Genomic DNA, 17015 nt, shown 5'->3' on the forward strand with positions numbered 1-17015 from the left:
TTGCAGTCCTTTAAGCCCACAAACGGAGGACCCAAAAGGCTTTGGTTTATGTGGACTTTAATCAATATTTACTGTTATCTCCTCACCTGAGGGTATTTTTTTCCTTTGATTTCTAGAGAAAGTGGAAGGGAGGAGGAGGAGGGGAGAAAGAAGAAACATTTTTTTTTCTTTTACTTTTATTTAATTTATTTTGTGCTGAATTTACTCCCGGGCCATAAGTTTTTGTTTCTTCAGTTTCTTCTGAGATATCTTCTTCTTCGGTGTCACCTCCTCTTCCGGCTTGGGAACGACCTGCTCCTTCTCAGTGAGGATCATCTCACTGTGGCAGGGAGAGCTCATGTAGGGGTTAATACGCCCGTGAGCCCTGTAGGTTCTACGCCGCATCTTGGGTGCTTTGTTCACCTGAATGTGCTCGATGACCAGAGAGTCTACATCTAAACCCTTAAGTTCAGCATTGCTCTCGGCATTTTTCAGCATGTGCAGCAAAAATTCAGCACTCTTTTTGGGCCACCGACCTTGTGTCCAGCCCCACTGTTTTGCCTGGGCGCACCTACCAACGCCACCATTGTAACGACGGGACGGCACGCACTGCTTCTTTAAGGTGACGTCCTTCAGGTACTTGGTGGCTTTCCGAATATGCATGCCCTTGATGGCCTGGGCAGTTTCACGCGTGTTCTTGAAGTGAACGCGGAGATTGGACCCTCTCGATTTGCATGATTTTGTGAGGTTCTTTGGGTCTAGCGAATAGCGAACCATCTTCGGAGGTCACCTAGGGCCGCTTTGGGGGAAGAGGAAGAGAAGAAGAAACATTGATGTGAGAGACACGTCTATTGGTTGCCTCCCTCACGCACCCCTACCAGGGCTGGAGGACCTGCAACCAACATATGTTCTCTTGACCAGAAATTGAACCCACAACCCTTAGGCGGATGCTCTAACCACTTAGCAACTGGCCGCGGCATAACTAGCATATTTTAAATAAAAAAATTAATGTTTTCAAAACAAAGCAATTACTTGTTTTAAATATGTTTCTATTAATTTTAGAGAGGAAGGGAGAGGGTAGGAGAGGGAAAGAGAGAGAGAGAGAGAACAATGAGAGAGAACTATCAATCGGCTGCCTCCTGCACACCCCCTACCAGGGATCAAGCTTGAAACCCAGGCATGTATCCATACTTGGAATTGAACCTGTTGGTGCAAGGATTGACCCAATCGAGCCACACCAGCCAGGGAAGAACGTACTTGTGTACATTTGTGGGCATTTCTAGTGTCTGGCCCCTGCTCTCACCACTGTCCTAGGATGTCTTCTGGAGCCTCTGAGGAGGCCTCACAGATGTGGACCTGGGAAGGAGGGGATGGGCTGTGGCCTTTCAGTTGGTGGGGCTGCTCTTCTTTAAAGTAGCCAGGCCCTAGTACACTCACACTGAAACTGGACCCTGGACCCAGGTCGCCCAGCAGGCCACACTGGACACGAACCCACCGCAGAGCTCACACTGATGGGACTGCCCATGGCCACTGGAAGCACTGGCTCCTGGGTGAGTCTCAGCAGCGCGATCTCCGTGGAAGGCCGCTCCTCCTCAGAGAGGCTGCGGCTGGAGGACCCTCCGGCTCAGTGGCAGCAGATCTCCCTGCGCTCCGAGTTCCTGGAAGCCCAGGTTGGGTGATCGCCACAGGTGGGGTCAGGTGTTTTCCTGGAAGCAGCAAGGTCACTGCCCTCGGCTAACTCTGCCCTCCATCCATCAGCTTCTCCGGAAACAATGCCAGGTTGTCTGTTGTCCTGTCCTGCGTCAGCAGGCCCTTAGAGCTGTTAGCCTGGAAGGAGTTTCCCCAGGCGAGGCCTTCCAGGAAGTTGCACACGCCCTGGGGCCCATCAGGGAGAGGGTCATGATTTCCCGCTTTATCCCGCATCGGAACCCAGTTGGAGCTAGACCTGACTGCGCCTCCAGTCCTCTGGGTGGTGCTTGGCCAGCTGTCACAGCCCTGAAGCCGAAGCTTCCGCTCACGGGACACGCGAATGCCGGCTCCAGGTCTGTGTGGGACTGACCACACACCTTCTCTCCACACCCACACGTCGGCCTTGAACTTGAGAAGTGAGACGGGAGGCCAGAGAGCCCGGAACCACTGGCTTTTCCTTCCTGCCTCTGGCCTGGCTCTGCCGTCCACACACAGGCTCACCGCTGGAGCGCTGTGACAGCACACGCGGCTGCAGGCGATTCTGGCCCCGCGCAGGGTCGCTGAGTGAGCAGTGCTGGCCTCGGAGACACTGCAGTCGGCACCCGCAGCCGTCCCTGCTGGTCCAGGCGGTGCGGGAGCCTGGGACCTCATTTTCCCACATGCCTCACTGGGCATAGAAAATACCCAGCATCTGCAGAAACGAGTCTTGTAGCTCAGCCCCCGGAGCCTCAGCTGCGCCCCAGGGTTGTGCCAGGTGCCTGTGTTCGCAGGCTGCAGGCGGGGCCCAGTGCTGTCCTGAAGGTGGAGGGGGTGGGCAGGCAAGACCGGACTCTCCTGGGACGTCCTGGCCTCTCAGCTGGCCTGGGCCTGATCTGCAGCTGCCTTCGCTCCTCTGTTCTGCTGTCAATCAGATCCCACCTTCTGTGCCCGGGGGCTCCGCGTTAGCCTTTGTGTCCCTGTGCCTGGCCCAGTGCCCGCGCGCCGTGGTCTCTGCTGCAGTCCGTGGCACGTGTCCTTTCCACGCTGGCGCCTGGGGCTTTGTTGTTACAGGCACGTTGCGTGACAGTGTCTCGTTCTAGAGGCTGAGTGCCCCGCTCCCAGGTGCTGGCGGTTGGCACGCCCCACTGCCCTGTGCTGAGCACCGGCTCCCAGAGAGGCTGGTGTGAGCCGGGAGGTGTGGGTGGAGCCAGCACAGGTCAGGGGCAGCACCACGGAGGGTGGGCGCTGAGATGTCAGGTTCCCGGTGGACCTCCATGGTCCCGACCGCAGGCTGGTTTGCGATGGGGGCAGCTCTGCCTCCATGTTCCCTGCCCTGAGCCAGGCACTCGTCCGGGACAGGCAGGGGGCCTTCAGGTGTGGATCGGTGCTGCCATCTCGAGCAGACCATCTCCGCTCCCTCTGGCTGAATTGGAAACGGGCACAGACCACTGCGTGTTGCCCCAGGAGGTGCGCAGATGCGTGGAAGGCAGTCTCTGGTCAGGAGCCTCCCCGGGCCTTAGGTGACTTGAGCACCGGCCGTGTGTGGAGCTTGCACATGGGAGTGTGGATTCGCACGTGCAGTCACAGCAAGACCTGTCAGCAGAGAAGGCAGCGAGTAGGGAAGGCCCTGTCGCCGCTTGCTGGCCTCTTACGTGATGTCCTGCCAGTCTGGCCAGCATGTGTCTCGTGAAACATCCGCCTCTGTCAGAAGGGGAGCTTTCTCAAGATCGGCAAGAAAGTGTGCATGCATTCAAATAGATGAAAAGTAGGGGTTTTGTAATTATAAGGAATGAGCGTCACGTGTGTGCAGTCGTTCCTCCTCTTTCTCAGCCCCTTCCTTCCTGTGGATCTCGCCTTGCCACCGTTCCTGTGTGCGAGGACAGGCGGGAGGCCCTGGGCCCTGTGGCGCGGGCAGAGACCTCCCTTTGAGACCGTGACGCACAGGAGCCAGCATCTCCTCAAGAGCAGAGGGTCTGGGCTGCGGGGCCTGGGCGGGGATGGCAGGGGCGGTCCTGGGAGTTTTCAGGCTGCAGCAGCTCAGTCGTCTTCTGTGTGTCTTTAACAGGAAAACGAGCACTTGAAAAAGTTCCAGGTGACCTGGGAGCTGCATAATAAACACCTGTTTGAAAATCTGGTTTTTTCGGAACCTCTTCTCCAGAGCAACTTGCCAGCGTTGGTGTCGCAAATCAGGTATTTGGTCTGCACCTGCCCGTGCCCCTGGACGTGAGCGCCCTTCTCCTGCGGGGCTTCTCGCAGGAAGCCACAGGCTTCGGGGAAATGCAGGGGCCGCGGGCCAGCTACAGAGCGTCGAGCCCGGGGAATGGTTTCCAGCGAGAAGCTGTAGGCCCCAGGTTCCACCCCCCACCCGCCACAGGTCTCCTTCCTCCGACACGGACAGGACTGCCTCAGTGCTCACCGGGCCATCTGCTCCCTGTTCATTTCCTTGTTTGCCGTCTCACCGCGTTTCTTAAGACAAACAGAATGAATGAACGGATAATTCTATTTCTTTGTTGGAATTGGATTTTCTATTTTACTTAATTTGAAAACCAGGTCAGAAATGGTATGTTTCCCATTAAATATGTTGTTTACAGTCTCACGTTTAATAAAAGGCACTGCTGGCTGGGCCTGGGCCATCTTAGGACAGTGACACTCACCTCTGACTGCTCGGCAGCTGCTCCTTCTCAGAGCTGCTCCCGCCTGGCTGTTCGGGGGCTGCGCGAGGCCTCGGTGACCCCTTCTGCAGCCTGCGTGGCGTCGGGTGGGGTCCCCCTGGTCACGTTGGGGCAGGTGGCACACGGGAGCTGCTGGCCCAGACCTTCGGACTCGTTTCTTCGTTGAAAGCCTTCTCTCCGCAGGCTGGGGACCACGACGCACGACACCTGCAGCGAGGACGCGTACAGCACCTTGCTGCAGCGCTACCAGCGCTCCGAGGAGGAGCTGCGCAGGGTCGCCGCCGAGTGGCTGGAGTGCCAGAAGCGGATCGACGCCTATGTTGACGAGCAGGTGCGTGTGTGTGGTTTGTGGGGTGCCTGCGGGTGGCCCTTGCCCTGCCCAGCCTGCAGGATTCGGCACAGGGGTCCAGGTCACCATCCGCCTGTCCACGCCCCCTGTCCCTTTACCGCTGCTGTCTTGGGGAGCTGCTGAGTGTTGTCATTTCACTGTTTACTGAACCCCGCTGTTCATAGCCAGGGCGCAGACACGTGTGGCTCAGAGCCCGTCTCTCTCCGTCCCTAACTGGCTGGAAAGGGAGCGCAGACTTGAACACAGCCAGCCGTTGGGGACAGGTGGCTCTGGGGGAGGGACAGGGCTCCTGGGGCAGAGGGGCCTGAAGCTGGCAGCAGGGCAGCCAGGGTTTCCTAGGGGGCAGGACCGGGCTTCTGGGGGGCACCCCGTCCTGCCCGCCTCTCGACAGCTGCTGGTAAAAGAAACGTATGTAGCTGGGACTTGGCACCGGTTTGAAGCTTCCCATCCAGGAAGATGCTGCACAGCCTCTGTGGGGCAGTTGTTTGTAGCCTGTGCCGTGGCCGTGTGGTTTGACACTCCTGACGGGCGTACCCCTCGGTACTTGATGATGAGTGGCAGGTAAACGGCAGGGTTCGTTTTCTGACAGCTGCTACTGGCGTGTAGATAAGGCGGTCACTGTCCAGGCCTCTGGTCAAACTCTCAGCTCTCCCTGGTTTCTGGTTGGTTGTAGTGCATTTCCAAATCAGGATGTCTGCTACAAGGAATAATAGTTTGCCTTCTCTCCAGCGTTTGAACTCTAGTTTGGTCTGGCTTCCAAGGAGTTTGGACTTGTCTCATGGTCTCATGCTTGTCACATGTATCGTTGATACTTTTTATCAAGTTAAAGAAATTTAAAAATATATATATATTTTATTGGTTTTTCACAGAGAGGAAGAGAGAGGGATAGAGAGTTAGAAACATCGATAAGAGAGAATCATCCATCAGCTGCCTCCTGCACCCCCCCCCCCCCACCGGGGATGTGCCCACAAGCAAGGTACATGCCCTTGCCCGGAATCAAACCCGGGACCTTTCAGTCCACAGGCCTACGCTCTATCCTAGGGGTGTCGAACTCAATCAGAGAAGGGGCCAAAATCTAAAATCCAGCCTAAATCGCGGGCCAAATGGTTTACTGAACAGTCAAACTGTCATTGTGATGGAAACGCAGCAGAGTGCAGTGATGACAGCACGGTACGGGCCACATTGCAAGGCCTGGCGGGACGGATTTGGCCCGCGGGCCTTGTGTTTGACACATGTGCTCTATCCACTGAGCCAAACCGGCCCGGCAAGAAATTCCCTTTTTTATCCGACTTACTAAGGTTATTTTTGTTTAAAAATCGGAATAGATATTACATTTGATTGTATATTTTTATTGTTTTTAAAAAAATATATTTTTATTGATTTCAGAGAGAGGAAGGGAGAGTGAGAATGAGATTGAAACATCAATGATGAGAGAGAATCATTGATCGGCTGCCTCCTGCACACCTCCTACTGGGAATCGAACCTGCAACCCAGGCATATGCCCTTGACTGGAATTAAACCTTGGGACCCTTCAGTCTCTAGCCACTGAGCCAAACTGGTTTCGGCCCTATTTTTTTAAGATTTCCTAATTTTGAGACATCCTTGCATTCCTGGGATTAAACCCTACTAATTTATGACATGTTACTTTTTTTTTTTTTTTTTTTTCTAATTTATTTTAGAGAGAGGAAGGAGAAGGAAAGAGCAAGAAAAATGAATGTAAGAGAGAAACCTATTGGTCGCCTCCCATACGCACCTGGACCTGGGATCAAACCCTCACCTGGGTGTGTGCCTTGACCAGCACCTGAACCCGAAGCCGTTGGTGCACAGAACGATGCGCCAACCAGCTGAGCCGCCCGCCAGGGGTGCGATGTCAGTTCTCATCCCTCACAGATGGGGCTCGCCGGTGTCTCAGTGGGGTTCTCTGTCTTATTCTGAGGTGCTGCGTCTCACTGCAGCAGCACGCACGCTGAAGCTGAGCTGTGGGTGGCGTTTTGTCTTCAGGTTCTCATCTATTTTGTATGAAGGTTATGCTAGTCTCAGAACGGATTGAGAAGTTTTCCATGTTTTTAGGTTTTCAAGAATAAATTCTGTTCCATCAAGGATTCGCTAGAACCCCCCCCTCCAAAAACAGACCCTTTGCGCCTGATCTGTTCGCAGGGAGGGGGAGCAGGACTGCAGACCTTCCAGTGCCTCTTCCGTGCCCGCCGCACGCGTTGGCCTGTGTGGCTTCTCTGCTTCAGGAGTGAGCTCCCCAGGCTGCTTGCCTAGGAAATTCCCACCGCATCGCAGCACGGGGAGCCACGCTCGTGCTGGGGCCGTGGAGGCTGTGGAAGGCGGGCAGGCCTCTTGGGCTGCCGCTCACGGCCACGCTTTAGAGACAGCACTTTGTCTGTTGCCCTGCAGTCCCCGCAGAGCTGCGGGAGGTCAGAAGCCCGAGCCTGCATTGCCAGCGAAGCCGCCAAGGCTTCTTCGGGGCAGCTCCCTTTTAAAACCATTGCAGAGGCCCCGCAACAGCCAGGCCTGCCGGCCGCTTCCTGCCATGGAAGGTGTGAGTCGTCCGGATGGAGGAGGCCTCTGTGTGCCTGGCCCCTGCTCCCCTCTGCGCTGCCCCGGTCCCTGGTCCGCTTGGGAGGCGTTTGCAGGCCAGCTTCGGGTGCCGGACACACCTTCTTGTTTTCCAGTTGTTTCTTCTTTACCCTGAAGTCCTGCTTACCTTGTTGGCTGGTTTCCTATTTCATTAGGTCATTTTGGCTTCTCACATTGAACGGGTGCTTCTCAGGTCTTGGCGATCTGCGTTGCCTCAGCTGCGTGTAGACCTGTGCGTTGTCTTCTGTATTGTAGACACATCTTACAAAACTTGATTTGTGGGGCTTCTGTTGTCAATTATTTCAACATGGATTTTTTTTCTAATGATTTAAACTACTTAGAGTCCTTTTCAAATGCAAGAGTTTTACTTCATGAAATTATTCTTTACTTGTTTGGAGGGTTTATTGGTAGTATTTTCTTGACTGTAGGATTGGGTACATTTTAGAAGAAGAATATATCCCATTTCTATCATTTTAGTGGTTACTCTTAAGTCTTTAATAATTATGAGACCACATAGATTACATTTATACAAACGTCAGGATTTAACCATTTAACCGCCTCCCCCTCCTCAGTAAGACAGTGCCTTGAGCCCTGCTCTTTACTTCTCTGTCGGTTCTCTTCATTGTGGTGACACACGTGACCTGACACTGGCATCACATTCCTCTCTGAGCCCCAGGCGCTTGGAGGAAAGGGCACTGCCCGTGGCACTAGCGCACTCACATTGTGGCGAGCATCGCCCGTCGTTGCCAGGACTTCCCATCTTCTCGAGCCGAGACTGTTCCCGTTCAACAACCACAGCCCCCACCTCAGCCCCGGCCCCTGGCCCCCTTCTGCTTCCTGACTCTGATCGGGCTCCTGGGGCTCTCGCAGGTGGGTCACGCTGGTTTCACCCTCTGTCAGCCTCACTCGGGCCCCGGTCCTCAGGCCACACCGGCTGCTTGCTGGCTCCAGGGCTGCCGTCCCGCTCTGAGCCCTCGTGGACGCTGTTCGCCGCCTGCCTGCCTTCATGTCTAGCACGTGCAGGGCACACAACAGACACGCAGTGCGTGCGTGATAAGGTTCGCCTACTGTACCGACATGGCCACTCTCGTTCTAGTTTCTCTATCATTTGCACTCATGTCTACAGTGATTCTGTGTTAGTGTCAGGTGCTGGTGGGGTCCGCCCTTATCCACCATACCTGCCCTTGTCTGCAGCACATCACCCTCTCCCGCGGCACCTGCCCTTGTCCACACACATTTCCTTCCCACAGCACCTGCCCTTGTCCAAGCACATTTCCCTCCCGCAGCACCTGCCCTTGTCCATGCACATCACCCTCTCCCGGCGCCTGCCCTTGTCCACGCACATCACCCTCTCCCGGCGCCTGCCCTTGTCCACGCACATCACCCTCTCCCGGCGCCTGCCCTTGTCCACGGCACTCCGCCCTGGCCATCTGACATCTCCCCTGAGAGGCTGCGCACACTCTTGGGCGGAGGACCGAGGGGCCGTTGCTCACTGCGTAGCGGGAGGCTCTAAAAGACAACGCTGGGGCACAGCCCCTCGTGGCCGGTGGTGCCCTGTCCAGTCTGGACGCTGGTGGCAGTGTGAGGCCACCTCGCGCACTGACCTCCGCGCAGGGCGGGCCCTTCCTTCCTCCCGCAGTTGGCCCTCCACCACCCTCTTGCCAGTGCATGGGGGCCTTCGCTGTGGCCCTCAGCACACGGCTTCGTAGAAACTCGGCTTCCCTGACTCTCATCCAAATTCCGGCTGCTGCCCCGCTTTCTTAGTCTCCTGGCCTCACCCCTTCCTCCGCATCCTCACTTCGTGGTCTCCGCCGGCACCTCAGACAGACAGATGGCACCATCTCCGGCTTGCTCCCCTGACCCCCAAGCCTCCCCCATGGCCCCGTCCAGCCAGACGGCCGTTCCCGCCGCTGCTGTGCCCTTGCCAGGGCGGGTCCACGAGGCTTCCCTCGAGTCTGCGCTCGCTCAGTCCGTCGGAAGGTGGGTGCCACTTCCCAGGTAGCTCGCAGACCCTGTCGTCTTCCCCCGCCCCCTGCCATCTGCAGGCCAGCCATCCCGGCGGCCATCGTGCCTCGTGGTGCCTGTACCCCGGGCGCCAGGGCAGCACTCTGCCCAGCCCGCTGTCCTGCCGGCGGCACGCTCAGGCCCGGGCCGCCTTCCGGTCCCTGAGACACCCTCTTCTCAGCCCGGGTCAGCGGGTCTTCAGGAAGTGTTGAGGGCCGGCCCGCATGGCTCAGAGTTCAGTGTTGACTAGGAACCAGGAGGTCATGGTTCGATTCCCAGTCGGCACAGGCCGGGGTGGCCAGTGTGATCCGGTAGGGAGTCAGGAGGCAGCCGATCCGTGATGTTTCTTGCTGTCTCTCTTCCAGAACCTTAGGTCCTTAGGGCTGTGATTCATCTCTGCTGCGTCTGCTTCAGGGCCCATCAGGGTTGCTGGTTGCAGGCCTGTGTGGGCACCACCTGCACACTCCCATCTGCCGCCGCCTCCTGGCCACTTCAGGGAGCTGTGACCCTCAGTGTCTAAATAGGCATGACACAGCACTAGCTGGGTTTCTCAATGGATAGCGTCAGCCTGGTGACTGAAGGGTCTCGGATTCAATTCCAGTCAAGGGCATGTACCCTGTTGCAGGCTTGATCCTTGGTCCAGTGCGGGTGAGGTGGGGTGGGGGCGTGGAAGGGTGGCATGCGAGAGGCAACAATGTGTCTCTTTCACATCAGTGTCTCTTTCTGACTCTCCCACTCCTTTCCATTCTATCTAAAAATCAATGGGAAGAACATCCTTGAGTGAGAATTAACAAAAATAAAAATAAAAAGCATGACACACATTACCATAGTGACTGGAAAATATGAAGCATTTGTCTGGCTCAGCGGTTGAGCTTTGTTCGGCCCATGAACTGAGGGCACTGGTTTAATTCCCGGGTGGGGCACATGCCCAGGCTGCAGGCTTGATCCCCAGCAGGGGGTGTGCAGGAGGCAGCGATTGAAGTTCTCTCTCTCTGTCCCTCTCCCTTCCTCTGAAAAGTCAGTAAGAACACTTTTTAAAATAGGAAGCACATGATAGCACAGGTAACGCATTACTCTCTCATTTCCTCCAGCTCACCAACAAAAAGGCAGCCACTGGCGAGAACAACTTCACAGATGCTATGAGGCACGTGCTGTCGTCGAGGCTGAGCGTGCCCGACTGCCCCAACTGCCACTACCGGAGGAGGTGAGTCAGCGCCCAGGGCCGGGCGCGTGGCTGGCCGGGCGGCTCTCAGTCACCGTTCCTGTCCCAACCAGGTGTGCCTGTGACGACTGCAGCCTCTCCCACATCCTCACGTGTGGCCTCGTGGACCCCCCCGCCCCCGGCGACGCCCACGCCCACCAGCTGCCGCTGCAGGTGGGCTCTGCTTCCGACTGCGTCTCTGAGATGCGCCCGCCCAGCGTGTCGTCGGCAAGCTCGGGGTCCGGCTCCAGCTCTCCGATCACCATCCAGCAGCGGCCCCGGCTCCTCCTCGCCGACAAGGAGGAGCGACCTTTGTGAGTGCAACCTTGTGATAAGGAAGGTTCCAGAGGCTTACCAGGGCAGCGGTGAGAGGTAGACAGCTGTGTCTACAGAAGTCCTACTGCTTTCCAGGGCAGGCCTCTGCTTTCTGTAAGCACACTTTAAAACAGGAAGTCAGTAAGCCCAAACCAGACACTGTTCCATTGCCTTAAGAAACGGAGAAGTAATAAGCACCACCGAGAGCCAAAACGCTGCTGAGCAGGAGCCTCCCACCCCTGCTGTGCGTGCGGGCGTGCGTCCCCTCGGCCAGGGCAGGGTCACGCTTACCCTGGGAATGCCAGGGCTTGGGTGGTCCCAGGGGCAAGCCCCAGCAGGGTCCACTTGTCTGGCCCACACCTGCAAGGACCTTCCTGAGCCTCGGTTCCTCGCCTGCACTTGGGATGCTGGCAGCTCAGGAGGGTGAGTGCTGACCAGGGGCTCCCTGCTCACTCAGGCTGTGGCCCTCAGCAACCCTGAGCCTGTCACCGGAGCCATCTGTGCCTCCGGGTGAGCTGCAGGTTGTAAAGCCTTGTATGTGTGTGGAGTCTTGTTTTCTTAAAAGTGGGGAGATGCCTGATTTTGGCAGTTGTGGGCACTCCTAAAGCCACGGCATCACCGACTGAGGCCACAGACGCACCGCCCTGTGGTGCGCCTGCAGTGGGGGGAGGGGGTCCTGCCTCGAGCCCTTGGCTTTGAAGGTCATGTGCTGGCTCTGGGTGTGCACCAGAAAGCCACAGGTGCTGAAAGTGCCCACATGATGCCCTGGCCTTGACGTCCACTTGCATTGTTTTAGTCACTAGGCCGTTTGCCCATTGCTCGGAAGTCTTGCTGAAGCTGATGCTGGCTGTGTCTAAAACATCAGTGGCTATAAAAACACACTAAAGACCCAAGATGGTTCCAGTACACCTTTAATTTTTTTAAAATAAGTTTTATTATTTTTTTTTAGAAAGAAAGGAAAGGAGAGGGAGGGAGGGAAGGAGAGAGAGAGGGAGGGAGGGAGGGAAACACCAATTGGCTGCCTCCTGCACACACCCCTCTGGGGATTGAGCCCACAACTGAACATGTGTCCTGACCAGGAACCCAAGCGGCGTGCTCTGGTTCGTGGGACAACGCTCACCCAGCTGAGCCGCACCAGCTGGGCTACACCTTTCCTTTTGACTGAACATGAGCTGTGTCTGCTCAGCAATGGCCGAGGGCACTCCAACACCAGGGCACTCCCAGTTGAACGGAAATGCCCCATTAATCAGATTAAGCCGTTGTTTGCTCCTTCATCTCTCCCTTTTCGAGTCCTGTTTTCCGTTCGTCCTCCCAGCCCAAACGGAACCTTCCGGGTCCTCCGCTCTGGTGTCCAGGTCACTGAACGACATGGGGAAGTGTGGTGGGGCTTGGGGTGGCACCTCCAAGGAGAGCAGTGTCGGGGAGTATGTCTTTGCCCGTGAACGGCTCACAGTGGCCGTTTCTGCTTGTCTCAGCTGCAGTGACGATGAGGACGTGGCCCCGTTGTCAGCGAAGTTTGCTGATATCTATCCGCTGAATAACTACAGCAACGCCGAGGTGGTGGCCAACATGAATGGGATCCACAGCGAGCTCAATGGTGGCGTCAGTGGTGGCGAGGACACCGTGGCCCTGAAAGCTGAGGTAGGCCCTGGCACCTCATTGGGCAGAGGTCACTGGTGGCGGCCGGCAGGCAGCGCTTTATGTCCTGTTTGTTTTCCAAGACCCCACAGGGGAGCAGCACCAGTGCCAGCTCTTCAGAAGCTGATGAAGAAGAGGCGGACGGCGGCAGTGGCGGGGAGCCCCCCGCAGCCCCGCAGGAGGCCGCCGTGGCCCTGGAAAACGGGAGTCCTGAGAAGGAGGACAGGAAGGCGGACAGTCCCCCCCCATCTTACCCTGCTCAGCAGGTGTGATTTCATTTCTTCCCATTTTCGGTTTTGCCAAAGGTCTCTTTCTCTGTGTCTGTTTTCTCTGAACCTGAGCATTAATAAATAAAAAATTAGGTCATTTTGAATAACTTCTGAAAATGAGCACTGGAGAGAATCCAGGCTGCCTTACAAAGTAAATGTCCATCCCTCATAACCTCCATGCAGGCCTTATCTCTTCCTTGAACGTGTAACCAGGAGTCTTGGTTTTACAGCCCCCCCTCACCTCCCACCCGCCCCTTCACCCCCACCCCAGCTAGCTGTAGACGTTTAGATGTCACGAGCTTTTGAATAGAAGCAAGGAGAGAGTTTTCTGAAAGTGAACTGGTGGAATGGTAGAGCAGTGAAGGCTGGTCTTCTAAGAGCTTTTTCCCTGGTCAGTAGATGCCTGTTTTTCTGTTACTCCAAGGGGGCGTATTTTATCAAACCAGTATTTTTTTCTTAGTGACTCGGAGCTTTATGGTAGATGTTCAAGCAACTTATAATCTGTGTGTGTGTGTGTGTGTGTGTGTGTGTGTGTGTGTATGTATATATGTATGTGTGTATATGTGTGTGTGTGTATATATATATATTTCTTTTTGGGGAGAGAGGAAGGGAGAGGGAGAGAGTGTGAGAAAATTGACCGCCTCCTGCAAGCCCCTCTTGGGGATCAGGCCTGCGGCCCAGGCACGTTCCCTGACTGGGCTGGAACCGTGGTCCTTGGTGCACAGGACGACACGCAGCCACTGAGCTGTGCCCAGGGCTCAGCAGTTCGCTGTTTGCTGTTGTTTATTAACCTTCACCGAGGATATTTTTTCCACTGAGTTTTGTATAGAGTGGAAAGGAGGGGGAGAGTCAGAGAGAGTAACATCGATGTGGTTGCATCCTACATGGGCCTCAACTGGCGTGGTGGATCAAGCCTGCAATTGGGGTGTGTGCCCTTACTGGAATCAAACCCGTGACCCTACAGTCTGAAGGCCAATACTCTATATCTATTGAGCCAAACAATTTCTAAAACATATTTATTGTTAAAAGTATGACATATGTCCCTTTTTTGACTCCTTCTAGGCCACTCCTGTCCCCTCAAGCAATTTGTAGCTGAGAGAACAAAGGAAGGTCAGGATGCATGGCTGGTTAATTCGTTGTGTTAGTGTGAACCTGGCTCAGATGTGACAGGTGGCGGTGAGGAGCTTGCTCCCATCTATTGTACTTCCCGTCCACCCTGTCGGGCACCTCCTCACCCTTCTCCACCCCTCTCCCTGGTCCGAGTAGGTCTCAGCTTTACTTCTTATTGTCTTCCCCGTGTTTACTGATGCAAATATAAGTGTGTGTTCTCCCGTGCTCCTGTAAAAAGGCCGACTCGGACACATACTCGGTTCTGCTCGGGCTCAGCAGTGCGTCCTGACTGGTATGACGCTATGCCGTACAGAGGGCTGTCCTCACGCTTCATCCCGCTGCTGGCCTGTGTGCCCGTGGACACAGCACAGTCGTGCCTTTTGTTTCTTTAGTCCCCTCCTCGTGGCACTGCATGTGCCTCCCCTTTTCCCATTACAAGCTCTTTATGGCCTGGCTGGTGTGGCTCAGTGGATGGAGCGTCAGTCTGCGAAATGAAAGGTCCCAGATTCAATCCCAGTCAGGGCACATGCCCCGGTTATGGGCTCGATCCCCAGTGGGAGACTTGCAGGAGGCAGCTGATCAGTGATTCTCTCTCATCATGGATGTTTCTCTCTCTCTCCCTCTTCCTTCCTCTCTGAAATCAATAAAAGTATATATTAAAAAAACCCACAAATTATTATTCCACTTCCAAGTAGTAGAAAGTATACTTGTACAATGTTTAAACAATAAAAATAAACTACTCATGAGCAGCCTGGTACATCTGACATGTTATACATAAGCAGGTACGCCCCTGGGGTCGGTCAGCAGCAGTGGGCTTGACTGGTTCAGAGGGCGGTGGCATCCCCAGCCCCTAGGAGAGGGTGAGTCACACTTTGGAGTCTTGCCAGTGTGTCAGATAAATGAGAGCCCTGGAGGTTTCAGTTGTCATTTCATTTTTTTATGGGCAGACTTGAGCAGTCTTTCATATATTCATTTTCTACCTTATTGTGTGATATGCAAATATGTTCTCCGGGTCTGTGGTGTGTCTGTTTTTATTTTTTTTTTAAATGTCTTTATTTCAGAGAGGGGAAGGTAGAGGAAGAGAGAGAGAGAATCATTGATCAGCTGCCTCCTGCACGCCCTCTACTGGGGATGGAGCCTGTAGCCCTGGCCTGAGCCCTGACCTGGAATCCAACTGCAACTTCTGGATTCAAGAGGTCGATGCTCAGCCACTAGCCACATGGCCAGGCTGTTAGTTTTTAGGGTCTTGTTTGCAAAGCAAAAATTGGTCCTTTTGATGCATCCAGTGTGTCAGGGTTTTCTTTGTGAGAGGAACATGCTTCTGATGTCGCATTCCAGAACCTGCCTGATATAAAACTGTTCTCCTGGACTGTTTGTGGGAAGTGAGTGGCCATAGGTCAGGGTTTCTGTGTGTGCTCTGTTCCCGAGCTGTGTCCGTGCGTCACCGCACGGCTGACTGCCGCTGCCGTGGGGAGGGTCTGCCCTCAGCAGCAGGCCTTCAGCATTGTTTAGGCTGTGCAGCCCTTCCCATTTCCATTTCCGTTTCCGTTTTAGGGTCCACCTGTTAACCTCCACAAAAACTGGTCTGGGTTTTAATAGAGTGCTTTGAATTTCTGAATATTCTTGGTTTCCTTGATAGAATTCACCAGCAAAATCTTCTGGGCCTAGTCTTTTTTGTTTGTTTTTAATTTAATTTTACTGATTTCAGAGAAGAAGGGAGAGGAAGAGAGAGAGATAGAATCATCATTGATGAGAGAATCATTTATCCTCTGCCTCCTGCACACCCCCTACTGGAGCCCGAGCCTGCAATCGGACATGTGCCCTTGACCGGAATCGAACCGGGCCACACTCTGTCACTGAACCAAACCAGCTAGGCCTGGGCCTAGCCTTTTATTTGTGGGATGATATAGGTCAATTTGGGGGAAATACAGTCTTAACCACAAGGAGCCTGTCAGTCTGTGAACATGCTGCATATTTCTACTTATTGAAGTCACCTTTAATTTCTCTCTTTTAAAAATTTATAGTCTTGAGGCTTGAACATATTTTTAAAATTTATTCGTAGGTTCACGTGTTTTTTTATTCTATGGTAAATGATATCTCTTAATTTCAATTTTCTATTGATTGTTTGCTATCTATAGGAATACAGCTGATGTTTATGTATTGATCCTGTTTTTTCAGCTATGCTCTGCTCATTTATTCTTTCAGTTGGGACTTGCATTTTTATCCTGTCCATCTATCGGATCCTTTTCTTTGGAATGCTCCATTTATATTTAATTATTGGTGATACTTACACCTGCCTTTTGCTGTTTTTTCTGTGTCGTGTTTTTCCTTCTTCTGTTTTCCCTTTACTGCCTTTTTTTGCATTAAACAAATGTCACGTGCCTTTTACTTCTGCTGTTGGTTCTGGTTATGTGTTCCCTTTGTTCGGGGTGTGGCCGAGCCCCACCAGAGGCAGCTCCCGCAGTGCTCCCCTCACTACCCGGCTTCACAGGAGCACACGCTTCTCCGGTTGTCTTCCCCCTGGTCGGGTTCCAGAACCTGTAACCGCTCGCTCAGTTTGGCCGCTCGCTCTGCCTTCTCGGAGTCTGTCCCTCGTGCACAAGAGAGATCGTGCCTCCCGCGTGGGAGCCAGCGGAGCCGCACCCTGTGCAGGCCCTGCGGCTCCCCCGCCACTCTGCCATCGTCAGCAGTCCTCTCGTCTCTGTCAGACAGCCAGGAAGCAGGCCCCGCGGGGCGTGGGCCGAGCACCCCTCTCTCTAGGTTCCTGCAGTCCTGGGCTCTTGGGCCCCTCTTTCGAGGCCCTGGCCCACAGGGTGTCGGAAGAGCTGCTCCCTGTGGGTGGCTGTGTCGCTGCTCAGCACAAGGGGGTGGCCCTGCCTGCTTCAGCCCCCTGGCCTCTGAGTGAGCAGGGCTCTTCTCCCCACAGGCTGAGCAAGCTGCCGACTGTGAATGCCACGTGTGCAAGCAGGAGGCGTCTGGGCTGCCGCTGTCGGCGATGACGGCCGGGGCCTTTCCGTCCAGCCAGCAGTTCCTGACCCCGGAGAGGCCCGCACACCCCGCCCTGCATCTGTACCCCCACATCCATGGGCACGTGCCCCTGCACACCGTCCCACACCTGCCTCGCCCTCTGATCCACCCCACCTTGTACGCAGCGCCCCCCTTCACACACAGTAAGGTAAGTTGGGCAGAAAGGCCTGACAGAAGAAATCCAGATTGGCAGTTCG

The 17015-nt window shown here is 54.9% G+C and overlaps 2 protein-coding genes across 5 annotated transcripts in view; one reads left to right on the forward strand and one right to left on the reverse strand.

The window, feature by feature from the left end:
* The window catches only part of FAM193A (family with sequence similarity 193 member A), a 104571-nt gene that overhangs the window by 66348 nt on the left and 21208 nt on the right, over window positions 1-17015 (forward strand). For all 4 annotated transcript variants that reach the window (XM_045573983.1, XM_045573982.1, XM_045573981.1 and 1 more), the window contains exons 6-12: window positions 3713-3837; window positions 4503-4650; window positions 10350-10462; window positions 10534-10773; window positions 12250-12415; window positions 12496-12678; window positions 16718-16966. In XM_045573983.1, coding sequence (XP_045429939.1) covers window positions 3713-3837; window positions 4503-4650; window positions 10350-10462; window positions 10534-10773; window positions 12250-12415; window positions 12496-12678; window positions 16718-16966 — 1224 coding nt within the window. The remainder of the gene's footprint in view (window positions 1-3712; window positions 3838-4502; window positions 4651-10349; window positions 10463-10533; window positions 10774-12249; window positions 12416-12495; window positions 12679-16717; window positions 16967-17015) is intronic.
* Window positions 169-803, reverse strand: LOC118707120 (60S ribosomal protein L17-like). The gene has a single exon (XM_036417028.2). It carries the CDS (start codon window positions 754-756, stop codon window positions 202-204), a length of 555 nt encoding a protein of 184 aa, XP_036272921.1. The 5' UTR covers window positions 757-803; the 3' UTR covers window positions 169-201.

This window comes from Pipistrellus kuhlii, unplaced genomic scaffold (assembly GCF_014108245.1).
Source record: "Pipistrellus kuhlii isolate mPipKuh1 unplaced genomic scaffold, mPipKuh1.p scaffold_m20_p_58, whole genome shotgun sequence".
Classification (NCBI taxonomy): domain Eukaryota; kingdom Metazoa; phylum Chordata; class Mammalia; order Chiroptera; family Vespertilionidae; genus Pipistrellus; species Pipistrellus kuhlii.

Excerpts from the sequence above, each read along its gene's own strand:
- LOC118707120 (XM_036417028.2), bottom strand. The coding sequence starts at position 756 with ATGGTTCGCTATTCGCTAGACCCAAAGAACCTCACAAAATCATGCAAA.